At 50.9% G+C, this 23,372-nt stretch overlaps 5 protein-coding genes across 5 annotated transcripts; 3 read left to right on the forward strand and 2 right to left on the reverse strand.

Annotated features, from left to right (window-relative positions):
* Positions 1 to 1,833: 1,833 nt before the first annotated feature.
* On the reverse strand, positions 1,834 to 4,737 carry PFICI_12924 (uncharacterized protein; the record flags this gene model as incomplete). Its single annotated transcript, XM_007841505.1, has 7 exons — positions 1,834 to 2,156; positions 2,225 to 2,488; positions 2,548 to 2,838; positions 2,919 to 3,460; positions 3,615 to 3,983; positions 4,036 to 4,234; positions 4,305 to 4,737. 7 exons carry the CDS (start codon positions 4,735 to 4,737, stop codon positions 1,834 to 1,836), a joined length of 2,421 nt encoding a protein of 806 aa, XP_007839696.1.
* Positions 4,738 to 7,428: 2,691 nt separating this feature from the next.
* PFICI_12925 (uncharacterized protein) lies at positions 7,429 to 13,031 on the forward strand (the record flags this gene model as incomplete). The annotated part of the gene is made up of 7 exons (XM_007841506.1): positions 7,429 to 7,567; positions 7,630 to 7,750; positions 7,816 to 7,854; positions 7,917 to 8,100; positions 8,155 to 12,207; positions 12,271 to 12,422; positions 12,500 to 13,031. 7 exons carry the CDS (start codon positions 7,429 to 7,431, stop codon positions 13,029 to 13,031), a joined length of 5,220 nt encoding a protein of 1,739 aa, XP_007839697.1.
* Positions 13,032 to 13,577: 546 nt separating this feature from the next.
* Positions 13,578 to 15,128, forward strand: PFICI_12926 (uncharacterized protein; the record flags this gene model as incomplete). Its single annotated transcript, XM_007841507.1, has 1 exon — positions 13,578 to 15,128. One exon carries the CDS (start codon positions 13,578 to 13,580, stop codon positions 15,126 to 15,128), a length of 1,551 nt encoding a protein of 516 aa, XP_007839698.1.
* Positions 15,129 to 15,369: 241 nt separating this feature from the next.
* Positions 15,370 to 15,774, reverse strand: PFICI_12927 (uncharacterized protein; the record flags this gene model as incomplete). The annotated part of the gene is made up of 1 exon (XM_007841508.1): positions 15,370 to 15,774. The coding sequence occupies one exon, from the start codon at positions 15,772 to 15,774 to the stop codon at positions 15,370 to 15,372; it is 405 nt and encodes a 134-aa protein (XP_007839699.1).
* Positions 15,775 to 17,593: 1,819 nt separating this feature from the next.
* On the forward strand, positions 17,594 to 23,051 carry PFICI_12928 (uncharacterized protein; the record flags this gene model as incomplete). Its single annotated transcript, XM_007841509.1, has 2 exons — positions 17,594 to 20,581; positions 20,649 to 23,051. The coding sequence occupies 2 exons, from the start codon at positions 17,594 to 17,596 to the stop codon at positions 23,049 to 23,051; spliced, it is 5,391 nt and encodes a 1,796-aa protein (XP_007839700.1).
* Between the last annotated feature and the right edge of the window lie 321 nt (positions 23,052 to 23,372).

Genomic DNA, 23,372 nt, shown 5'->3' on the forward strand with positions numbered 1-23,372 from the left:
ATTTTGCTACGATTTTAATCGAGGCCCAGCCCTCCGAAGAGCTGTAAGCAGCCGTCCATATTGCTCACAGCGCCCTGATGGGTGCAGTGTCAAATGGCAAGACGCCGAAATCGCTACAGTTCGGCGTCTCCCGTGGCGGGGTAAAAATGCGGCATTTCTATTACGCAGAGTTTTATGTCTTGCTACATAATTAATTGTATCAGCATCGTCCCCAACGAATCACGTCTGGATTGGTGTCAACACCAATTCAACGGCCGGTTGGTGTAGTTGGTTATCACGTCAGTCTAACACACTGAAGGTCGCCGGATCGAGCCCGGCACTGGTCATCCTGTGCTTCTTTTTGCCTTTTTCCCACTTCCCATTAGTGGATTCTGGGCAATTTTTTCTCTCCCTTCTCTACACCCATTTCCTTGATACTAGATCGCGGCAGGGTGATAAGATGTTTCCCTCTTATGAACTTTACTTTTGCTACGTATAAAACTCTCTCTTCAGTGCTTGACATTCTCCCCAATGTACATTTTGCATGTATTATTAACCCAGTGATACGTCCCTATTGCTCGGCCACGGCTTCCTCCAATATTGATTTGCCTTAGTCGTGACCGATATGTATACGATGCCCGATTGACAGTAGGGAGGTATCATACGGGCCATTTTATGGTTTGCAACCAAAAGCCATAGGTCTTAATAGCACCGTCGTTATGGAAGAAACTTCCGAGTGATACACCCGCTAAATGACACTCATCTCAGTCGCGTGCTTGCGGCAGTCTAGGGGGATCAGGTCAGCGAATAATGGCTGGCTATATGCGACGCAGGCTAGATCGTTACTAACATGTCACCCACGAAAGTATCTGCAGGTACTGGAAAATTATCCTCTCCCTTACCTCTCAAAGCAGTTTGCATAACATGTAGCGGGCGATTAGCCTTTTGCTTACCTTTTTATGCGTGACAAACCCGGTTCGCTACAAGGAATGCCATTGCAAGTGGCACCTTTTGGGACGGTGATGCAGACTCACTTATAACATTTCTGCAAACAAAGTGTGGGAAAAAAGATAACCTATATTTGATTGCCTTGTCCAGGTCGTATTTATGCTGAGTATTGGATCCCTGTAATACTTAATAAAGCAGCACAAACATATTCCTTTGAACCAGGTTTTTTTTTTGCCCCCGATTCTGGGAACGTCTGATCGAGACCTCGGGCCAGACCGGAGTGGAGTCGGCCTACGACAGTACAGTATAATTGTCATTAAAGCTTCCTCGCTCAACCAATACGGTTCCACCATGGCGCAATTGGCTAGCGCGTCAGACTGTTATTCCCTATGCAATCTGGAGGCTCACAGTTCGACCCTGTGTGGTGGAGGACCTTTTCTTTTGCTGTTTTAAGCATAATTTTTTTTCTTTATTTTTCTCGCAAATATGTATGTATTCAATATGTATATTTTCTCTCTTTGAAATAACCACTTTGACCGAAGGATTGATTACGTTTCGCAATTTGAACAGCTCTGCTGTTTGAATGCCCTTCCTTCCATCTTTGATCTGCGGTGCCGTCTGACTGTTTCGTGGTATTTACTCGAGCTATGCGTTCAAGTCCTTATGCGTCTCGGGTTCTTGTTGGGTCGGTCCTACATGCTTCTTGTCGTCGACAACTAATACCATTTGTCCCATCGCATTTGTTCTTGTTCGGTGTTGGCAGCAGTGGCAAAGCATAAAGTTACAGCAGCACGTAACAACCAAACTTGTTTCTGTTAAATTATATTCGCTGTCGAAATCTATTACAATAGTTGTTATAGATTAGAGAATACGATGGCTCCTCCGACAGCCCACCCAGACACGGTTTCAATCTTCAGAGACGCCGATGCAGTACGCATAACCAGCCCAGAAATCGGTAGCGCAATCCGTGACAGCCGTGTTCCACTCCAAGAACTCCTCTCTGGTGACGTTGTACTCGTCATAAAAGGTATCGCACCCTTCTCCGTCTTCGGCAACGGCATACTCATCACAGGTTGAGATAATACCACTCTGCGTATCCGCAGGAGGCGTGACCGAGGTCGTCGTGGCAGTGGTCGTCGTGGTTGGCGTCGCAGTAGTAGTAGCAGTGCTGGAGCTGTTTGCCACCCCGATACAATAAGCCTCGTCTGGCCAGAGATTGGCGCAATCGTCTGTTTGATACCGTTAGTTTCCTAGTGCTCCATGGCATGGCATTCTGAAAAAGGTCATGGTGACTTACCTCCCACGGCGGGATTCCACTCGTAAAACTGGTCTAGGCTAATGCCATTGTCCGTGGCGATGGCATAACATCCATCGCCCGACTGAGCAACATACCACGCATTGCAGTCGCTTGGCTGGCCAGTCTGCGTCGGCGCAGGTGCAGTGACGGCAGTTGTACTAGCGGTGCTCGACGCTGTCGAGGTGACTCCGCTTGTGACACTTGCCGTGGCAGTGGATGTAGAATTTTCCGAGCCGTCAGTGATGGAGACACAATAATCATAGCCTTGATGCGTTTATTAGCAAGTCTTGGGACGATGAAAAGGGCGAGTCTTTTTGACATACCTGTCTGAAGATTGGAGCAGTCTGATTTGACATCAGTGTTCCAGGCGTAGAAATCCGCAATCGTTATATCATAGAGTGTTAGGATGGATGCACAGTCGTATCCGTCCCCGTCTTCGAGGTCGAAATATTCGGTACAGCCATTGTCCTCTGTGAGGGTCCCATCCCTGAGAGTCAAGTCGTCGTTATTGCCCGAGTCTGAGCTTGAGGTGACACTGTCGCCAAACCAATACTGGCCACAATACTGGTAGCCTGATTCAAAAGTACAGGTGCTCAAACTTGTATTACCAAGGGCTATCGATTATATAAGTCAGTCCAAATTCTTGCAACCATGGAAACAGCTGCGATGCTCCGTAGAGAGGGAATATGCCTACAAGGGTTCCATACGCCCAGGTCTTCCAAAGTGACGGAGAAGACGTGTGCTGCAAGGTCGCAGTCCGAGGCAAGATAGCTGCCGCTAGATACCTTGTCTATGTACTTGCTACCATTGAAGTACTGCCAACAATCGGACCTGGTACCGGTAGCGAGGGGAAGAGCCGTTGTAGTCGCCGTGGCCGTCGGAGTGGTGTAGTTGATGGTCGGCCACGTCGTCGCAGGGTCTCCTACCAGACTGACATATGTGGCCGTGGCCGTCACGTAAGCCGGCATGCCGCTGTAGGTGTTGATATCACCGACAGCTTCCACACAGTAACTCGTGTCCGCCCAGAGATTCGTGCAGTTTTCATTGACGGATGGGTTCAGAAAAAGGAAATTATCGAGCGAAATGCTGTACTTGACAATGATCAGGTTGCAATAGTCACCCTCCACAGTCGTGTAATACTGAGCGCATCGAGTGTTTGTGCCGGAAGCAACATCAGTAGGCACAGCTGCAGTTGTCGATGCGCTCGAGGCGGAAGAAACAGAAGAGGGCATGGTGCTGTGGAACTTGACATTAGTAATATTCATACCCAAAATATGGCGACGATCACTGAGAGTGCTGACTGCTGGTCTCCTAGCCTTTCAGGGCTTTGAGAGCTGGACGCGGTCCCGGCCACATGATGTGTGTAGAACATGTAGAAGAAATAGCTTACTAAGTACCACCAGGGTTGGAAATGCACAATTGATCATCCACCATGCTATCAACATTGTAGCAGCCAGCATCAATGCTCGGGTTCCAGGCCTTGAGTTGTGCCTGCGTAATGTTATTTGCCTTGGCTATGCTTGAGCACGTGTCGTTTGTCTGGACCGTGTAAACGTCACAAGTGTTCACCAGACAAAGATCGCCCGAAGTTGGAAAATCGACACATTTGGCCTTGAGATCATTATCAGTTAGAAGCCACGAGGTTCCGATGCTCATGCTTGAAGAGATGGAGTGACAATCATCACCGTCTGCAATGCTATAGACAGTGCCCTCGCAACCAGACGTTGCAGTAGCTGTCGAAGACGCAGCCGTGGTGGTACTGAATGGATATAAGTCATGATGCCGCTTGAATGGCCAAGGAAATATCTCACATGTCAATATTGGCTGCTGTCGTGGTCAACGGCATATCCGTGACGCCGCAGCTGGCCGTCTTGGATTGGTAAAGGGAGCTGGAGTAGATTTCAGGTCCGTCATAGTAAGGATGTTCTGCCTGGAACTTCAAGTTCTTGATGAGGCAAATGTCACACTCATCGGTGACCTCGATGTCTCCGTACATGCCCATGGCAGGAACTACAGTGAACGTTGGTCAGCTTGTACTCTGGGGCTTTCATGACTCTGGCAAGACAATATATCTACTAACTGTTGTTCGTCGTGGCATTCGTGTCGAGGTATGCAGCATAAGAAGCTGCTGCATTGTTACAGAAGCGACCCTCGTCGTCTGTCATGCAAGTCAAGTTATAATGGTAACTCAAGATCTCGGGAATGATGGCAACCGGCATAGTCTCGTTGCTATAGGCGAGCCATGTGTCGGCAGCACATGCAGCCTCGATGCTGGCTTGGTATGCGCCCAAGGCATCTTGGCAGTCTGATGTACACGCTCGAATCAAGGTGGTATTGGGGTAATAGAAGCCTGTAACCAGAGCTGGCACTACAACATCGCAGTTGACTTCAGCAATGAGAGCGTCAGAGCACGCAGATGTGATATTGGTAGGGACTGTGGTGTTTGTGTAGAACTTGGTAGTAGCTTGAGCGAGTGGCAGCATCAATGATGCTATGACAGTAAAGAACGACATGTCAAACGACTTGATGAAGAGAGCGGCGTAGTCCTGAGCAGAGGAGATGAGAAAAGCAGGCTGAATGCTTATGACTATTCTATCATGGGACGGAATGGCGACCCGTCATCTCTGTGGGATCCACCCAGCATCAGCATCTCTGTCGAATCCGCAAGGTCGGACACTGAGATATCCTCGATATGGGCCAAGCCTAGGGTATTACGGTAATAGCTGTCAAGGTCGGATAGACTGGTCTCATCTGACCATCCACTAGCCTTGCCTACACCAAGATAGGCAGACGTCTAATTGGCTGAGCACATGCTCTTGTCGGGTGCTGTGGAAGCGAAACATCATTTCCTCGCCATGCTCCGATAGCCAGTGCAGGATCGCTTAGAATTGCATATGGGTCGGCTTGTTTACGTATTGCTCTGGAAAAAGAATTTTGCCATGTCCCATGTCAACCGCAGTAAAGTATAGAAACATCCAGTGGTATGGGTATGGATGGGTACGGGTCCGATTGTTGGGCAACTTGATGCATGGTCAAATGGAGGTGGATACTGAGATGTCGAGGAGCCATCGGCCGACACCGCGATGAGTTTAGATTAAGCTTACCTGTTTGTACTTGTTGGTTTAAAAGAGACATTATGCTTAGGTAGATACTTTATCTAGAATCCATCAAGGATAGGTACCGATCCATAAAAGTCCATCTCGTAGCACTTGGGATAATTACATAGGTATCATTGCATGTAGTATGTGTAATTCGGCTATCATGGGCGCCATGGTATGCCATAGCCTTTGTAGCGTAATCGAAGATTTTCGACATTTAGAAATTGAATCGCCAGTTGCTAATTGTCACCTGTGACAATGAGAACCAAAAATAACGAGAATCAAGTATTACGCATGTTTTGAACAATCACGGCCATCTATTGCCAATGACGTTTCCTACTTGGTTACACGAATAGGTAAACCATAGACAGTGAGCATTAACGAATATCATGCCTAGTATCATACCTGCTAGTTGGTTAGGTAGTAGTGATTGGAAGGATTTCCGCTTAGTTGAATAGGACCCAGCTAAGTCAGAGTCGTGCCCCATCAAGTGCCCTGAAGCCAACCCCCCATGGCAGTGCTACGTGATAGTACCTGCATATTATGGGGACCTGACGGACTGTGCCGCAGTTAGACTTTTCTTTAGCGCAGCGAAGACCCTGGAAGCCGGGTCGAAACCTCGGCCCATCTCCCACTTTGTGTGGTAAGTCGAAGGATTGAACTTGGCGCAGCACAGTTAAGTCTGAGGAAAAAATCCCGACGCCAAGCCTGTAGTCTGGGCAGACTGGGCTGATTATAGGACTGTCCAGGGTTCCGACGCGCGGCCTATGGAGTATATCAGCAGGAACTTTGGGGTCGGGATTCCCACGACGCCGGGTCGCAAACTTTTTTTTTTTAGACTTCCGATGGCCTGACTATCGTGACTAAAAGCTTGAACGAGATATACTAGGGAGAATTCAGTGTATGACCCGATCAATTTCCGCACAGCAGGTTGGGACTAGAGCAGATGGGGGGCCAATCATGAATCAGCATCACACGATATATGGTCCATAGCCCGCAATACATGGCCCATTGTCCCGCAGGACGCTATTGTCTTACAGATTACCAGGGCTGGGAACCACAATACAAACTATTCAGACACATAGAAACGTTGCAATGGTGCAAAGCTAAAGATAAAATCACAGGGAGAGCAACCAGGCTACCAATCATGTGTTACGCTATTCTTCACACAACCTGCATGAACTCCATACTCGTTGATTACTTTCCAATCCTTCCGCCATTAGGTCAGCTGTCGGCTGCAACAATGGATACTAGCTGGTGATATCGAGAGGCTAGATGCAATGGAGTGACTATTGACGAGCCATGGGCAAGGCTCCACGTCAGCCGTATGACCATGCGAGTTACACCATGAAGCAGTTTGTTGATGTCGGGGGCAAATTTGGTCTCGGGTAAGATCCAAAATAGGAAGAGGCGGAGGTTTCAAAGGCAAGGATTACCTGTATTGACGACAGCTTTATTCCGTTTTCATCCACCGCATCCTATACTGCTGGCGGCTCGAGCTCGCTACGTAGGTAGTATGCACAATGAGCTACCGAAAAAATAATATCGTGCCTATCGGACCCTTTGGAAAGGCCGGTAATCGGTGCGAGTTCTCTATCGAAATGAGAAATTTCTCATGATAGTACTGTGGGTTTTCCTCATCGCAGGGAGGGGAGGGCCCTGTGGATCTTCCGGCCTCTATAGGGTCACGAAAACGAGAATGAGATATGGCTCGAGGATCTTGTGAATATCCACCATCGGTCTCATGGTTGACATGACAGGGTCTTGCCAAGCGACGTAGACATTGCCATAAGTATCTTGTCACTTCAGGAATAAAGTGAAGTCGTAGTTTCGAGGTTGGAGATGTCGTCCTAGTCAAACCACTCTCATTTTATGCCCAAGATGGCATCACACCTTTTTGCTACTGGGAACTATTCCCAGAGACGCTCATTGCTGAAAACAATCCTTTTTACCGTCTTTTGTACTTTCTTATTATCCAATCATCTTGTTGCGGCTTTGCCCGCGTCCAAAGCTGTCGACATTACAGCGTCACAAGAACTCACATGCCGGAATGAGGCTTACGAGTGAGTACAACACAGCAAAACTATGAGATAGTTCTATACTAATATGCACAGTCCTTTCGACTACTCTGTAAAAGTCCGCCGCGACGAGAACGCTCCCGTCTGTGCATCGTCCTCCGGCGCGTCGCTCTTTGGGAAACGTGATGATGATTACTCCTGCAGCGAGTCCAAGGCCTGCTCGAACGGTACATTCCAATCATGAAACTCTTTTAATCCGGAATTCGAGTTTGTTGACTTTATCAAAAAGGCGCCTGTTGCGGAAAGACCCAAGGATATTGTGGTTATGGGCCTGACTATTGTGGAACCAACGATATCTCGCCCAACGATGTATGCTGGAGCAACTGCGATGCCAAAGCCGAATGTGGCCAGTAAGTCTTGAGCCTCGCACTTGTTGAGTGAAGAGAGTAATTTCTGACTGGAATAATGTCTGCAGATACGCTGAAGTCGAGGGAGCCGAGTGTACTCTTAACGTGTAAGTCGTAACAATATCCGTACAACGGCTTGCTTAATCATAAGCTAACAAATTTCAAATAGTTGCTGCAGTCAATATGGCTTCTGCGGCATGACAGATGAATTCTGCGAGGTTACTGACAACAAAAACACAACTTGTCAGAGCAACTGTGAGCAACCCGGCTCCGGCTCTTCAGATGGTGACGTCCAGAGCCGAATCATTGGCTACTACGAAGCTTGGAATGCCGACAAAGCCTGCGTTGGAATGGTAAGCATGAAACCGAATTGGAGCGCTTGAGTAAATGCTGACAATGCCTTACAGACCCTTAGTCAAATCCCCGTCAACGCCCTCACTCACCTACACTTTGCTTTCCTCTACATCAACCCGGGCGACTTCAAGATTGTGCCCATGGACGGGATCGACGAGTCGCTTCTCACTGATTTCACAGCGCTCAAGTCCAAAAACAGTGGGCTCAAGTGTATTGCCTCCATTGGAGGCTGGACGTTCAGCGACAATGGCACCGTGACCCAACCGCTGTTTGGCGAAATTGCCGGCGACGCTACTAATCGTGCCACCTTCATCACCAACCTTCTGGACTTTATGCGCCAATACGCGTTTGACGGAGTTGATTTCGATTGGGAATACCCCGGAGCGACCGATCGCGGTGGCACTGAAGACGACGGCGAGAACTTTACCAAGCTACTCAAGGAGCTCCGTGAGGCCGTCGACGATGAGCCCATTGACTACAGCATTGCCTTTACCGCCCCAACGTCGTACTGGTACCTTCGCCACTTTGATCTGAAAAAGTCCTCGGAGTATGTCGACTGGATCAATGTAATGAGTTATGATTTACACGGAGTGTGGGACTCGAGCAACCCTATTGGTAGCACTGTCTTGGCACACACCAATCTCACCGAGATCAAGTTGGCCTTGGACCTCTTCTGGCGCAACGATATCGATGCAAGCAAGATCAATCTGGGTCTCGGCTTCTACGGTCGCTCGTTCCAGCTGGCTGACCCATCCTGCTATAAGCCAGGATGTGCGTTCAAGGGTGGCGCCAACGCTGGCTCGTGTACTGATAACTCGGGCACGCTGGCCTATTTCGAAATTCAAGACATTATCGAGGCAAAAGGTCTGTCACCATATTATGACAAGACGGCGCAGGTGAAATACATTGTCTGGGATGACGACCAGTGGGTATCCTATGACGATGAAGATACTTTCCAAGCCAAGATCGAATTCGCCAACAAGCTCGGATTGGGCGGTCTGCTTATCTGGTCCATTGACCAAGATACAAGCAACTACGAAGCGCTGAAGGCTGTGCTGTCGCCCAATGGAATTGATGCCTTTGAATCCGAGGCGGATGATGCAAGCTACTGGCAAGAGGCGACCGCGCAGGACTGCTACGTCACTGACTGCGGAGGCAGCTGCAACACGGGATACATCCAGATCGAAGAGCAGCCTTGTGGCTCCGCCAAACCAGTCACGAGACATTCGACCAAGGATCCGTCAAAGCTGTGTTGTCCCCTTACGTCTGCTCCTGACCCAGACAACTGCCAGTGGCGAGGCACAGCCCCCAGTTGCAATGGTCACTGTGAGAACGGCGAGGTCATGCTCGAGATGAACAAATGGGGTGACGGCAAGTACTGCGAGGATGGACACAAAGCATATTGTTGCGAGGCATCCTCTCAGGAGACAGAGAACTCGTGCTACTGGACGGGTGTCGCAGGTAGCTGTGCCTCGGACGAGCTGCCCCTGACTTTTGCCGGCACGTTCCTGGAAGACCTTGCCGATATTGCCTCTCTGGGAGGCTTGATTGGCCAAGTACTAGCCGACTTTCTCGATACTGCGGATATGGACCTGCGACGTCTTTACTGTTGTCCCAAGGACGAAATTAGCCAGTGGGAGAATTGCGGCTGGCATGGTACTCCTGGCACATGCTACGATAACCACTGCGACGAGGGCACCCAAGTCCAACTCACACAAAGCGACTATGGCGCTGGCCAGAGCTGTCTGCCCCGTATTGAACGTACACGCACATTTTGCTGCGACCCTGCAAATGGTGCCAGCCCTTTCCTTCCTGTTCCACTGGAGTACCTCTTTCCCAACGCGCCCGATGGTGACGATATCGAGACCGACTACGATCTAGAGATTGACGACACATGGGGCACTGGAAAGGATAAGACTAGCACGGAAGACGATCCCAATGATTCCACTTTCGGGTTCTGGGTCATGGTCAGTCCGACGGAGATCCAGACCTCGTTGGACAAGCGTGATGGGTCGCACTGGGAACTGTTCAACTGTAACGATGCTGTCAGCACAGAAGAACAGACTGTCCAGATGGTCTGCATGGACGACTCTGCAGACAGCAATTGCTATAAGATCGGCCTCGGCCATGGAGTTCCTGGTACTATTCTCGAGATGCCCAGAGGCCAAGGTTGTGGCCCAGCCAAGTATGCCGTTGCCAAGTCCATGGTACCGTCTGCGAATCAAACATTACCTCATCACCTGGTAAAACGCACCTCGGGACGAAAGCCCATGGTTTACGACTTGACCTTTGATTATGATTGGCTCAGGGTCCCGAGAGACCTTGGAGACACACAGGTCCGGGTCGACTACAGTAACGAAGACGGCTACTGGGATGCCATTGTTGACAAGGCCGCAGAGAAGCGAAGAAAGCGATCTCTGGACGAAGTCAATGGCAGTCATCGGAGATGGCTCGAGGAGGAATGGCGCGACGATGTCCACTTTAGCAGCTTGAGCGAGCGCGAGCTTCATGAGCGATGGTTCGGTGAAGATGTCATTGCCTGGCTCAAGGGCCTCTTGAATGGCGAGATCGAGCCCAAGTACACTCATGACTACGACGAGTCCGTCACTGCCATCATTGTCCAGGAAGACTGGTCTTGTCAGCCCAATGACTACACCAAACTGGAGGCAAGCCTAAGCGCCAAAGCCTCGGCCAACATCAAGGTGTCGTCCACCTTTGGCATGACACTCATCTTCACGCTCGGAACCAGCATGGATCTCTCCAATTCTTACGTATATTTGAAGACAAGTGGCGAAGTCACGGCGATTTTCTCCATCGATGCAATGGCCAAGGCTAGCTTTGATAGTGGAGAGTTCTCCATCGTCACCGTGCCCATGCCCGGCGCCTCATTCACGATCCCCAATATCCTGACGGTTGGACCAAAATTTGTACTCAATGCCCAGGCTACGGCAGACGTTACGCTAGCTGGTCACTTTGAGACAAAGGTCGAGATTGCCTCGTGGGACTTTCAGCAGACCTATCCAGAGGCCAGCAGCGACTGGGAGCCAAAGTCCTTAGAGAGTCCATCCCGTGACTTTACCTTGGACGGCCTCAACGAGCCAACTTTCAACCTGACTGTTACTGCCAAGGGTCAAATGACGGCACACTTGAAGCCTACACTGAGCTTTGGAATTGAATTTGATGACCGCTGGGGCATTGACTCTGCCAAGGCTGAGTTGCTTGCCGATGGCTGGGTGCGCGTCCGCGCGCAGGCGAATCTTGCCGGTGACGATGCATCCACCTGTCCGTTCAAATACGGCATCGACGCTGGCGCCTCTTTTACTGCCCGGGCATCCGTCCCAGACAACTTTGGCTGGACTCCCGAGGATAAAACCTTCTACTCCCTTAGTAGCAACTTGATTCCCGGAGACGGCACTGATGACTATGTCTGCGTGGGAGTTGATTCCGAGACGGAGACGAAGCGTAGCTTGTCCAGACGCGATCCCTACGTTGCCTCTGGGGGCGAACATGAGCTTTTATCGAGCCACGGCAATGTCACCAAGCGCTCTGTAACGTACGGTCCTCTTTTCTCTATCCCCGTCAAAGGGCAGTTGTGCCCGAGCATTGAAGCAACCACAACAACGGCATGCAATAGTATTAAAGGATTCGACGATGACCAGTTCAACGACATTGATTACATGAGGAAGAGAGACCTAAGCCCCTTGGATCTCGATTTCTCAGACATTGAGAAAGCCAGCGGTATCGACATCACCGGGCTCCTCAAGCGTCGCAGTGTGGAGCTTGATGTCGAATCGGATGACAGCAGATCCGCCCTTCTACACGACATGATTGAGGACTTGTTTATGAACAACACGGAGCTGCTAGAGTCTTACCATGAGCTGAACAGGCGTGATGGTGCCGCTCAGATTTATGATATCTGTTTGAACGATGCCAAGATGACATACCGGACGGCAGCATATCCCGAGAGCGGAACTCTTTACGATAACGAGGACTGGGGCGAATGCAGCAATTTCAACCTCATCGTTGCCCAGGGCCAGACGGCAGGACACAACTACGACTGGGAACATATTCTTGAGAGGCAGATCATTCAAGCATTCTCCGCATACGTAAGTGGCTCCCCAATTATGCTGCAAACACATGGAGTAGTAATCGATCTAACACCTTGTTAGTACTTTGAAGGCCAGGCGAGCCCCGTTGCAGGCTATGGTAGCTTTTGCAAGTACCTCAAGTACTTCTGGGAGAATCGCAACAGTCAAATTAACGGGGCGACTCCTTGGTCCATCATTGGTCAACAATGGCCGAATACTGCAGCAGGCACTGGGTAAGTCGTACCAAACACGCATCATATGCTATTCCCCCTCACCCTTTTGCTGTGCTGACAAGATACCACGTGAACAGCGGCGAGATGGTCCAGACCGAGCAGGAGATCAATCTGGCCAAGGCCCGTGCCTTCAAGTACGATGTAGCCATCAACGCGGTGGACACGATGAAGAAATGGGTCTCTTCGTACGACGAAGTGGAACGTGTGATCAAGAATCTAAAGGACGTCATCCTAATGGTCAAGTACATGAGCGTCGCCAACGTCAACAACATCTACAATACACAGGGCCGACGTGTGGCTACCGCTTTCGGTACCGTCGAGCAGGGCATCGCCGCCAACTGGGCCAATACGGCAACTCCATACACGGTCTTGGGCCTGGACCAGACCTTTTTGGTCTTTATGAGAGACTACACGACCCAAGTCAGTTCAAAGATTGACGATTACCTGCAGTTCTGGAGCGGTCAACTCCAAGTGTTTTACGACACGGAAATCGGCGCGGGAGGAGGATCGACGCAGGACGAGCAAAATATCCTGGTCAAGATCGAGGACGTCAGAGCAGAGATTGATACGCTGACGGCGGCCACTCCCTTGTTCAACAACCCGTTCTAGGAGAAAAGTAAAGAATAGCAGCTCGCGAGATTATCCGCGGCCCATGATCGAGTAATTACATATCAGTATAGTGAATATTAACTACATAAGAAGACAAAACTACATAAGCATATTCTGGAATGACCAGACAATTGCTATCCTTGTAGTGAGTACTTCGGTTGTTGAATAAATGCAAGGCCCTAGTATGCACGTAGTATACTCGGATTGACCATAGGTGCTAGCTTATTGTGGAAATATATAGACACTTTAAAAGAGGCACTGGTTTGCATGCACAGTGGTCCGACTGCGGTACCTCCCGTTATCTAACACCTACAGGGAGACCCTAGTCGCAGTGGATCAGCAATAGTCAGGTACCAATTCAAGCCTCCGTGGTGCTAACCTAGTGTTATGTAGCTAGTTGCCAGACCTAGTTCGGGACGCGCACTGCACTAGATTGATATATAAATAACTTCTTCTTCTTCTTTCATCTCCAATGTTTCACTCCTCGCACTATTCTGGGATCCAAAAAAAAATAAGAATAGGAAGCAGCAGCAGCAACAGCATACCATGTCAATGGACAAGCTCAGTCCCGAAATCGTCTCCCTCGTGGTTTCGCATTTCCTTGCAAAGCCGCAGTCCGTCGCACCTATTCTGCTCAGCCGGCCTCTACTTGGCCGGCTTCCTCTTGGCCGGGCTCCTACAAAGCCACAGCGCGGCCCGTATACCCTCTCACGCACCTGGCAGCGCGCCGTGGAGACGCACACTTTTGCCAGCATCCGCCTGAAAAGCACCGAGCTGTCGGAATTTGCTGCCATCTTCTCTGATGTCCGCCGCCAGCGGCTCCTTCGCCACCTCACGTTTGTCGTGTGCTTGCCTACCCACGGCGACTCCCGGGAGGACCACGCCACGAATGTGGCGGCCTTTACTGATGCGCTAAAGGATCTCTTGGGTCTTCTCGCACAATGGGATCAGAACGCGGCCGGCGGCGAGGCTCTGCCGGACCTCAAACTCTGGCTGTGGTTTGCCTACGACATTCGCTCAGAGGATGGCCCGGTGGATCACCACTTCAACGCGGAGAAATCCAGCGCAGCTCGTCGCTACCTCGATGGAAACTTTGATGGGTTTCCTCTTGTCCAAAGGATCTCAAGCTTCAAAATTGATGTTTCCCTCGGCAAGGCACCTCACCCGGGTACCATATGCCGGATCGCAGGTCTGTTCCCACGGCTGCAGGAGCTCGATATTGAGTACCGCGACCCGGCAATCAAACGGCGCGAAATGCGCAGAGAACATCGCCTCGCATTGGCTGCTGGGCTAAAGGACATGTGCTCGCTACTTGGCCTCACCAAGCTCCACGTCAGGCGCCAGGGCGGATGGGATCCAAGGAACCACAGCTTCACCTGTCAGGATCTCGAGGACGAGGAACACATAGACCCCCTCTGCGAATCCATTCGACAAGTCGCTGAGCAGGGAAGATTGACTGACCTGAAGTTGAATAACGTGCTCGTCTCGCCCGACCTCTTCCGGAACCGTCGATCTGGCGCAGTCTCCGAAGACAGGCCAATGCCAGCGTTGCGACGGCTCCACATTGAGGACGGAATAATATCTCCTAGCGGTAAATGGTACTATACGGGCAACCCGAATGCCGTCGAGGCGGAGTCGTCACGCAATTCTGCTGAGCCCGACGACGAAGACGACGAGCTTAGTGACAGTGACTCCGAGATAAGTAACGACGAAGATGACACAGATCGCGACGTCATTGTCAATGGAGAGCGGCCGGTTCACATGTGGCGAACGCGCCCGGACCCCGAAACGTTTGATCCCCTGATTGCAGACATGGCTACTGCACTTCAGCGCATGCCGGCCCTCGAGAGGGCTTGCTTGGACATTGGAGGCAACCTCGAAGGATCAGTGGCAGTCATTATCCAGTGTGTACAAAGAGGCCAAGGTTTCTTCATGCCGCCAGATCGAATTCAGGACACGGAGGCGGCCAAGCAAGTAGCCAGATGTAAAGCGTGGGTTGGCGCCGCTACCGAGTGGGAGGTGCCCAGAGAGGCCACGGCCGCGTGGAAGGCATGGGTAGGAGAAGAAGGACAGACCAATGTGGCAAGATGGGGTTAACGCGGCAGCGGGCTTGACTTCCCGCTGAAATATTATGAAAGAAAGATACCAAAATTGATTGGAATAAGATGAATCTAGAAGTGTTCGCTCCGATTCAAATTGAAGAAACGTGAGGAGATGTGGCCAATTATCAAGGAAACGTTTTTCTCAATAGCACGGATAGAAAAAAGCAACGAATCCGACGACTCATGAATATCAATTGATAGTATATGAGCCTCTACGCAGTTGAAGTGGCTTGCTCTCAAGATGTGATAGTTTCAACAATCATGCCCCTCATTTGATCCTCCACGAACAGTTTATTCTCGTCGTCCAGGACCCGGGCCCTGTTCTCCTCGACCTTGTACATGATTCTCGAGAACTCGACCGCATCCGCTCTAGTCGCAAACGTGACTTCATTGACCATGTCGTAGGGCACCGTTGCCGGCGGCGAATCGCCAAAGACGGTAAAAGGGTTGCCGAGAGACGGGTCCGAGGCTGCGTGGTCGAGGTAGCGCCGCGTGTACGTGATTAGTCCCTTGGCCTCCTTGGCCACCTCGAGAACGAGGGGAACGTGATTGGCCTCGTAATAGGCTTTGAACTCTGACGGGCTGAGGCTTGGATTGCGCTTGAAGAAAAGAAGCATGGTGTATTTGGGTTCGGAAGACATTGTGCTGGAATCTAGGACGCACTTTTTTCTGGTGTGATGCAGATCTTGATTATAGATAAGAGACGGTGATAACAGATTTGGTCGTTGCGACACACCTTGATATGGCGTAGTGGTCGGGGTATTTATGGTATGAGCCGTCAAGTCAAGTCAGATCAGGCTGGGTATTGGACAGGCGCAGCCGCATCTTTGCGTCCTAAAGATCAGCACAACTGTTTGCACATGACACGATCCTTCCAATGAATCCGTGATTGCACTCTGTTCGATCAACAGTACACTTACTTTTGCAAAAATCAATTATTCTCTTTCATGGTCAAAGTCCCTGGGAGAGATTGATGATTTTCGTCTTCTGCTTCCAAATGATCATCCAGGATCAGGATTGGGAACCAAAGTGATGACGGAGTATACGTTTTAGTCCATCGAACTAAAATGTGATCAAAATATTCTATAGCCTTGCCTGCTCAGCTAGTGTAACCTCACTATCCCCACATGACCGCCTGTGAAGCAATATCTATCAGCCACCATAAGGTGGAACCCTGTCTGACCGTCTCACCGGTTGAGCCTTGAGGTATGTAAGCCGGGCGAAGCTTTGCGATCGGAGTGAGTCGGCTTCCGATGCAGAGAAATTACCCAAATCGTCGACCGGACCCAATGTATAATTTGAAGCAATTGATGATGGGCGATATCCCCCCATAATTGCGGGTAGCTGCTGCAAGGACTCATGATATCCCACGCGGCTTTGCGGCTTAGCTTTGAATCTCTTGTGACTGGTTGCACACCTGGGCAACCAGGGATCAGACCAAAGCAAGGCCAATCAGCTTGGCGGCATCATACAATGATCAACCTATAACCAACCGGAATGACCCCAACTCACAATCATGGTTGCAGTCAGCAGGCGGACTTGCCCCAATTGGGCGTCAATTTTATGTCTATCACTTGAGGATATCACTCGTATGATCCCTTTATCTTACCAATTAACGCACAGCATGTGTGACGGAATCCTTCTTGATATGATTCTTTGGTCAGACCGCATCACATGAATATGAGCAAACGTAACATCATTCATTGGGACTCTGCAGCATTAGCTCACCCGGGGAAAATTCTACATGAGGACAGAAAAATGGGCCAAGGAATGCGGATCGGATCTGGGACGGCTAAAATAATGATGGACATTTTCGGTACCCAATAGAACTTGCGACATCAACGACGAGCCCAGCTCGATCGAAGCTGATCTTATATGTAGACTGCAGATAACATCACTTCTTTGATTGGTAATCGCTCCGACGTAGCCCTGCAGGCTTATGCTATGCATAATTCTAGATTTGCACTTGTTCGGTGATGGATGATGGGATCCGATAATGCTCTGCTTTGCGACCAGTAGTGGATTCGATGACTTCTCGAGTTCCTTGGAACCAGTTCGTAGCAAATTGTGCCGCTCTCGGAGTGCTATCCTATTGGGAAGTGTTGCATTATCTACTCGGCCTTCAGGGTCGTGACCAAAAAAAAAAAAAAAAAAAAAAACCAAACAGAAAACCAGCCAAGGCTGTCCGTGAAATATGGATCAAAATGATTGCTGATCCCCCAGAAGTTACTTGACCTTCTCACAGCCGTTCTCTTTATAAAAGTCCCCTGTCAACTTGTTGTTGTTTTCTGAGTGATTTTGCTCAAAAGACCAGTTTTCACACAATTTTCTAAAGACAATTCTTTCAGAGTTTGATCTAAAGACGATAACCAGGATATTGATCTCCATACTCCCACATACTGGTATGATCATCAAGTAGATATAGCAGGACCTCTGATATTTCGAGCAACAGTTGCTACAATGGAGGTCGTCAACGACATTCCAACCGCCCCGACATCCAAGCCAGGCTCCGGTTGGTCTACACCAGTTTCGCAGGACTCTTCCATCTCTTCCGATCAAGTCGCAAGGGATGATGTGGCTATCATTGGCATGGCTTGTCGTACAGCAGGCGGTAATGATACGCCTGAGAAACTCTGGGACTTTCTTATGGATAAGAAGGATGCTTCCGGAGACAACCCCAGCTGGCGATGGGAACCTTGGGTCAAAAGAGATCCCCGAAACGCAAAAGTCATTGAGAAGACCATCTCCAAGGGCTACTTCATTCCCGATCTGGAGAATTTTGATGCTTCATTCTTCAGCATTTCTCCCAAAGAGGCTGAGCAAATGGACCCGCACCAGCGACTTGGCCTGGAGGTGACATGGGAAGCCCTCGAAGACGCCGGCCTTGATCCGAAATCCCTCTCCGGATCCGATACTGCCGTGTACATGGGTGTTGATTCCGACGATTACTCGAGACTCCTTCTCGAAGATATACCAAACATAGAGGCATGGATGGGCATAGGAACAACTGCCCATGGCATTCCCAATCGGATATCTTACCATTTCGACCTCATGGGACCTAGTGTTGCCGTCGACGCTGCCTGCGCATCGTCACTGTGTGCAGTCCATGCAGGGCGCCAGGCCGTCCTAAACGGCGAGTCCAAAGTGGCCATAGTCGGCGGAGTCAATGTTTGTCTATCTCCAGCTTTGTTCCACATGTTGGGTGCCGCGGGTGCTCTCTCCCCCGACGGCGTCTGCCTCTCCTTTGACGACGATGCTCATGGGTATGCACGAGGAGAAGGGGCGGCCGTCTTGATCCTGAAGCGCCTCTCCGACGCCATTGTGGACGGCGACCGCGTTCTCGCCACTCTCAAGGGCACGGCCATTGCGCAAGACGGCAAGACCAACGGCATCATGGCCCCGAATGCCAAGGCCCAGGAGCTGGTCGCGCGCAAGGCGCTGAAGGTGGCCGACGTCGAGCCCCTGTCCGTGGGCTACGTAGAGGCGCACGCGACTTCAACGTCTCTAGGCGACCCGACAGAGATATCTGCCATTTCTGCCGTCTATGGCGCTGGACGGCCTCGAGATGCGCCTGTCCACGTTGGGTCCATCAAGCCCAACGTCGGCCACCTCGAAGCTGCGGCTGGAGCCATCAGTCTTGTCAAGGCCGTCATGGCTGTTCGCAGAGGGGAAATTCCACCCCAAGCAAGGCTGAAGAAGCTCAATTCTAGAGTTGATTGGGACAAGTCCGGTCTGCAAATTGTCAGAGAAAAGGTGGTTTGGGATGAGTCAAATGGCCCTCGTCGCGCTGCCGTCTGTTCCTACGGATACGGCGGTACCGTATCGCACGCCATTATCGAGCAATCGCCACTTCCAGTCGCCGTCAGCCAGAATAGAAGATCAGACACTCCCACGCTACTAGTTCTATCGTCACCGCAGGAGAAGAGATTGACGATCCAGAGCGCCGTTCAAGCCGAGTGGATCTCTGACAAAGGTCGAGCTCAGGGCCTCGACACTATTGCCTCCACCTTGGCGCTGCGTCGCGCTCACCATGACCACCGCGCAGCATTTGTCGTGTCCAATCATGACGAAGCCTCTGAAGCATTACTTTCGTTCACCAAGGGCATGACCCGCGATTGGAGCGCACAAGGCCGCACTTTCGCCAGCGGCCCCAGTAAAGACGTGGTCTGGGTATTTTCCGGACACGGCGCCCAATGGGGAGACATGGGAAAGGAACTCCTCCTGGATCCCGTCTTTTACCAAACAGTGTCTCCACTGGATGATATCGTTCTTCAGGAGCTTGGATACTCTGCGATTGAGACTCTGGAAGCGGGCAACTTTCAAGACTCGGACGTGATTCAGGTTCTCACCTATCTCGTGCAGGTTGGGCTCAGCGAGGTCCTCAAGTCCAGAGGGGTGCAACCTCGAGCAGTCATCGGACACTCGGTCGGAGAGATCGCAGCATCAGTTGTCGTTGGATGTCTGACTCCAAGTGAGGGTGCTCTTATAGTGACGCGACGTGCACGCCTGTACGCCCAGGTCAAGGGTCTCGGCGGGATGGCTCTGGTCAATCTGCCCTTTGCCGAAGTGGCGGCTGAGCTAGGGGACCGTGAGGATCTTGTAGCTGCTATTGATTCCTCCCCAAACTCATGTGTCGTCAGTGGTGCCATTGCTGCCCTCGCCGAGTACGAAGAAAAGTTGAAACAACGCAATATCAGGTCCTTCAAAGTCAAGACTGATATTGCCTTTCATAGTCCCATGCTGAAAACTCTGTCAGCATCACTGGAAACTGCACTATCCAAGGTCCTGAAGCCCCAACTACCCGTCATCAAATTGTACTCGACTTCAAGGAAGGATCCAAGATCTCAAGTTGCGAGAGATGCTGACTACTGGATTAATAACATGGTTCATCCCGTCTGGCTCACCTCTGCAGTCAATGCTGCAGTCGACGATGGCCACCGTGTGTTTCTAGAGGTCTCGTCTCATCCCATTGTGTCGCATTCGATCAACGAGACGCTGATGGAGAGAGATCTCAAGGAGTTTGCCATTATCCCCACAATGAAGAAGAGCCAGCCTACCGAGAAGAGCATTCTCCATGCCATTGCCCAATTGTACGTGGCGGGTGCTCAGGTGAACTTCTCGGCCTTTATCGGGAGCCAGTGGTGCGCCGAGGTTCCAGGATTTGTATGGAGCCACAAGCCGTTCTGGAAGGACGTCTCGACAGGCTGGTCGGGTGATGAGGGCATACACGATATCGACAAGCATACCTTGCTTGGCAGGCGTATAGTCATTGCGGGCTCTAGTACCACTTTATACACCACCAGGGTCACCGAGGCGACTAAGCCCTTCCCAAGGGCTCACAAACTGCATGGTACTGATATCGTTCCTGCTGCAGTCTACCTGAATACCTTCTTTCACGCGACGAGCGCCGCTGTCATTTACGACATGACGTTGCGAACCCCACTTGCTGTAGGTTGTTGTCTTTTCGCAGTGTCTCTCCATGCCAGTCAAATACTGAAACCTATTTTTTTGACAGATTACCGATGCCCCTCGAAATATTCAAGTCATTGCAGACGGTGAAAATGTCAAGATTGCTTCTCGTCTTGGCTCCTCTGACGACAAATCATGGGTCACGCACAGCGCAGCCCGCTGGGGTGTCGATCCCCTTGAGCAGACTGCCTCGCCGGCCAATCTGGACGCCATCAAGAAGCGCATCGGCAAAGTCCTACCAAACAACTTCTCTATCGACTACCTCACTAGGGTTGGCGTGGCTGGTATAGCCTTTCCGTGGGCCGTTACTGAACATTACGGCAACTCTCGAGAAATGCTTGCGAGAGTGGATGCAGACCCAGACAGCGCAACAGTGTCGTGGCACTCAAGCTCTTGGGCTCCCATCTTTGATGCGGCTTCGTCAGTTGGCGCCACCATCTTTTCCGACGATGCGAAATTGCGAATCGTCTCGAAGGTTGGAAAGGCCATGCTGTACTCGTCCCGACCGGCTCCAAAGATCTGCTACCTCTACGTAGTGGAGACTGAAGCTGCTGTTAATGATTCTCTGAGCAGGTCTGCAGATGTCTCGATTCTCAGTGTAGAGGGCGAGCTCCTGTCCAAGTTTGAGGGACTGACGCTGACCGAAGTGGATCCCGTGCCGAGAATCAGCCAAGGTATCGAAGGCCTGGTACACCAGCTGGCATGGGCACCACCTCGTCTGTCTGAAAAACCGCTTGTGTTTGATCAGGTAGTTCTCATCTCAGAGGATGGCAAGCTGCATGACCGATACAAGATGGACTTGGAGGGACAGTTTCCAAAGGTGATCGGCTTTAACAGTGCCCAAGAACTGAAGCAAGAGGCAGCATATAAGTTGCTGCATGGCAAGACGTCTGCAGTAGTGTACTGCCCTGGGTCGATTGGATCGGCTGGCGACATTGCCGGGTCAGCTCGCAAGTTCATCTGGGATGCGGCTACCGCAATCAAGGCCATCGTCCACAACAGCCTGGCTGTCAAGTTTTTCATCGTCACCGATGGAGTCTTTGCTGCCGGTTCCGCTGCGGCTCTCGCTCAAGGACCGCTCTATGGCCTCGCCCGTGTCGTTGCCTTGGAACACTCCGATATCTGGGGTGGTTTGATAGACAATGAAGGTCCAGCATTCCCTCTGTTGCCATTCAAGTATGTCCAAGGGCACGATATCATCCGATTTGTGGACGGCTTGCCTCGAGTAGCGCGAATGAGGCCCTTTTCAAAATATCAACTACTCCCGGCCTCGAGCAACAAGACGTTGTTGCCCAAGTCCGAGGGCACCTATGTCATTACTGGAGGTCTTGGTGTCCTCGGTCTTGAAACGTGCGACTGGCTCATTGAGAAGGGCGCGCGTCGCATCGTCATTGTCTCTCGCCGTGCCTTGCCGCCTCGTAGCCAATGGACAGGGGCCGCAGAAAAGATTCTTCCAATTCTGAGGAGAATCCAGGCCATGGAGAGACTCGGTGCAAGCATTCACGTAGTCTCTCTAGACATTGGTGCTGATGATGCACATGATCAGCTACTCGCCTCTCTAGAGAGGCTTTCACTGCCCCCCGTCCTCGGAGTCATCCACGCCAGCGGAGTGCTCGAGGATTCACTGCTGTGCGACACCACAGCCGACTCATTTGCGCGAGTGCTGTCACCTAAAATCTCTGGTGCTCTCGCCCTCCACCGGGCCTTTCCTCCAGCCGCTGGACTTGACTTTTTTGTGCTCTTCTCATCCATTGGCCAACTCGTCGGCACATCCGGCCAGAGCTCGTACGGTGCTGGTAATGCCTTTCTCGATACACTTGCCGCGCACCGTCGCGGGCAGGGCGATAATGCCATTGCGTTTCAGTGGACCGCGTGGCGAAATCTTGGCATGGGCACATCCGACTTTTTGGCCCTCGAGCTCGAGAGCAAGGGCATCACGGATATCACGCGCAGCGAAGGCTTCCAGGCCTGGGAGCACATGTCCAAGTACAATGTGGACCAGGTTGTCGTGACTCGCTGTAGAACTCTGGACGCGGTTGAGCCGATACCTTGCCCATTACTCGAGGACATTGCCGTGCGTATTCCAATTGCTCGAACCAGCGCTTCTTCGTCGATGACGCCGGTTGTCAAGGCTGGAGAGGGCGGCGGCGGCAGCAAAGCCAGCAGTGGAGATGCCCGCCCGACGAGCACAGTCGAGCTCAAAGCCTGGCTTAATGTGAGACTTCGCGAGTGTCTCGCTTCTGTTTTGAAGATTGACGATATTGAGGAGATTGATGATCGTGTCGCGCTGACTGACATTGGCGTCGATAGCGTCATGACCATTGTGCTGCGCCAAAAGTTGCAGAGCGTGCTGAAGATCAAGGTGCCGCAGACACTCACGTGGAATTATCCTACTGTCGTGGCCATGGTGGACTGGTTCTTGAAGCAATTTCAGGATGAAGCTGCTTGATTTCTGTATAGTCATATATTCTTGCTTCTTACGTAGATGCTTAGGGCAATAGAATCATAGATAGAATTTGCTACAATCTTACCAAAAAGAATCATGGCAAAGAACCCATACACGTCAAAATGAGAATTTATTATCAGTCTCAGAGTGGTGGATATGAGCCGCGATGCCTTTTAATATTGCTCCTTAGCGCACAGTGATGAAATGAGATAAGGCAATGTGAAAGCTGAGTATTTGTTGTAGACTTTGTAACTCCAACTACCTCTTTATTCACATGTTGACTATTCAAACGCGAAAGGCTGAATTACAGCAAGTATGAATACC

This window comes from Pestalotiopsis fici, assembly GCF_000516985.1.
Source record: "Pestalotiopsis fici W106-1 unplaced genomic scaffold PFICI_Scf_10, whole genome shotgun sequence".
Lineage (NCBI taxonomy): Eukaryota > Fungi > Ascomycota > Sordariomycetes > Amphisphaeriales > Sporocadaceae > Pestalotiopsis > Pestalotiopsis fici.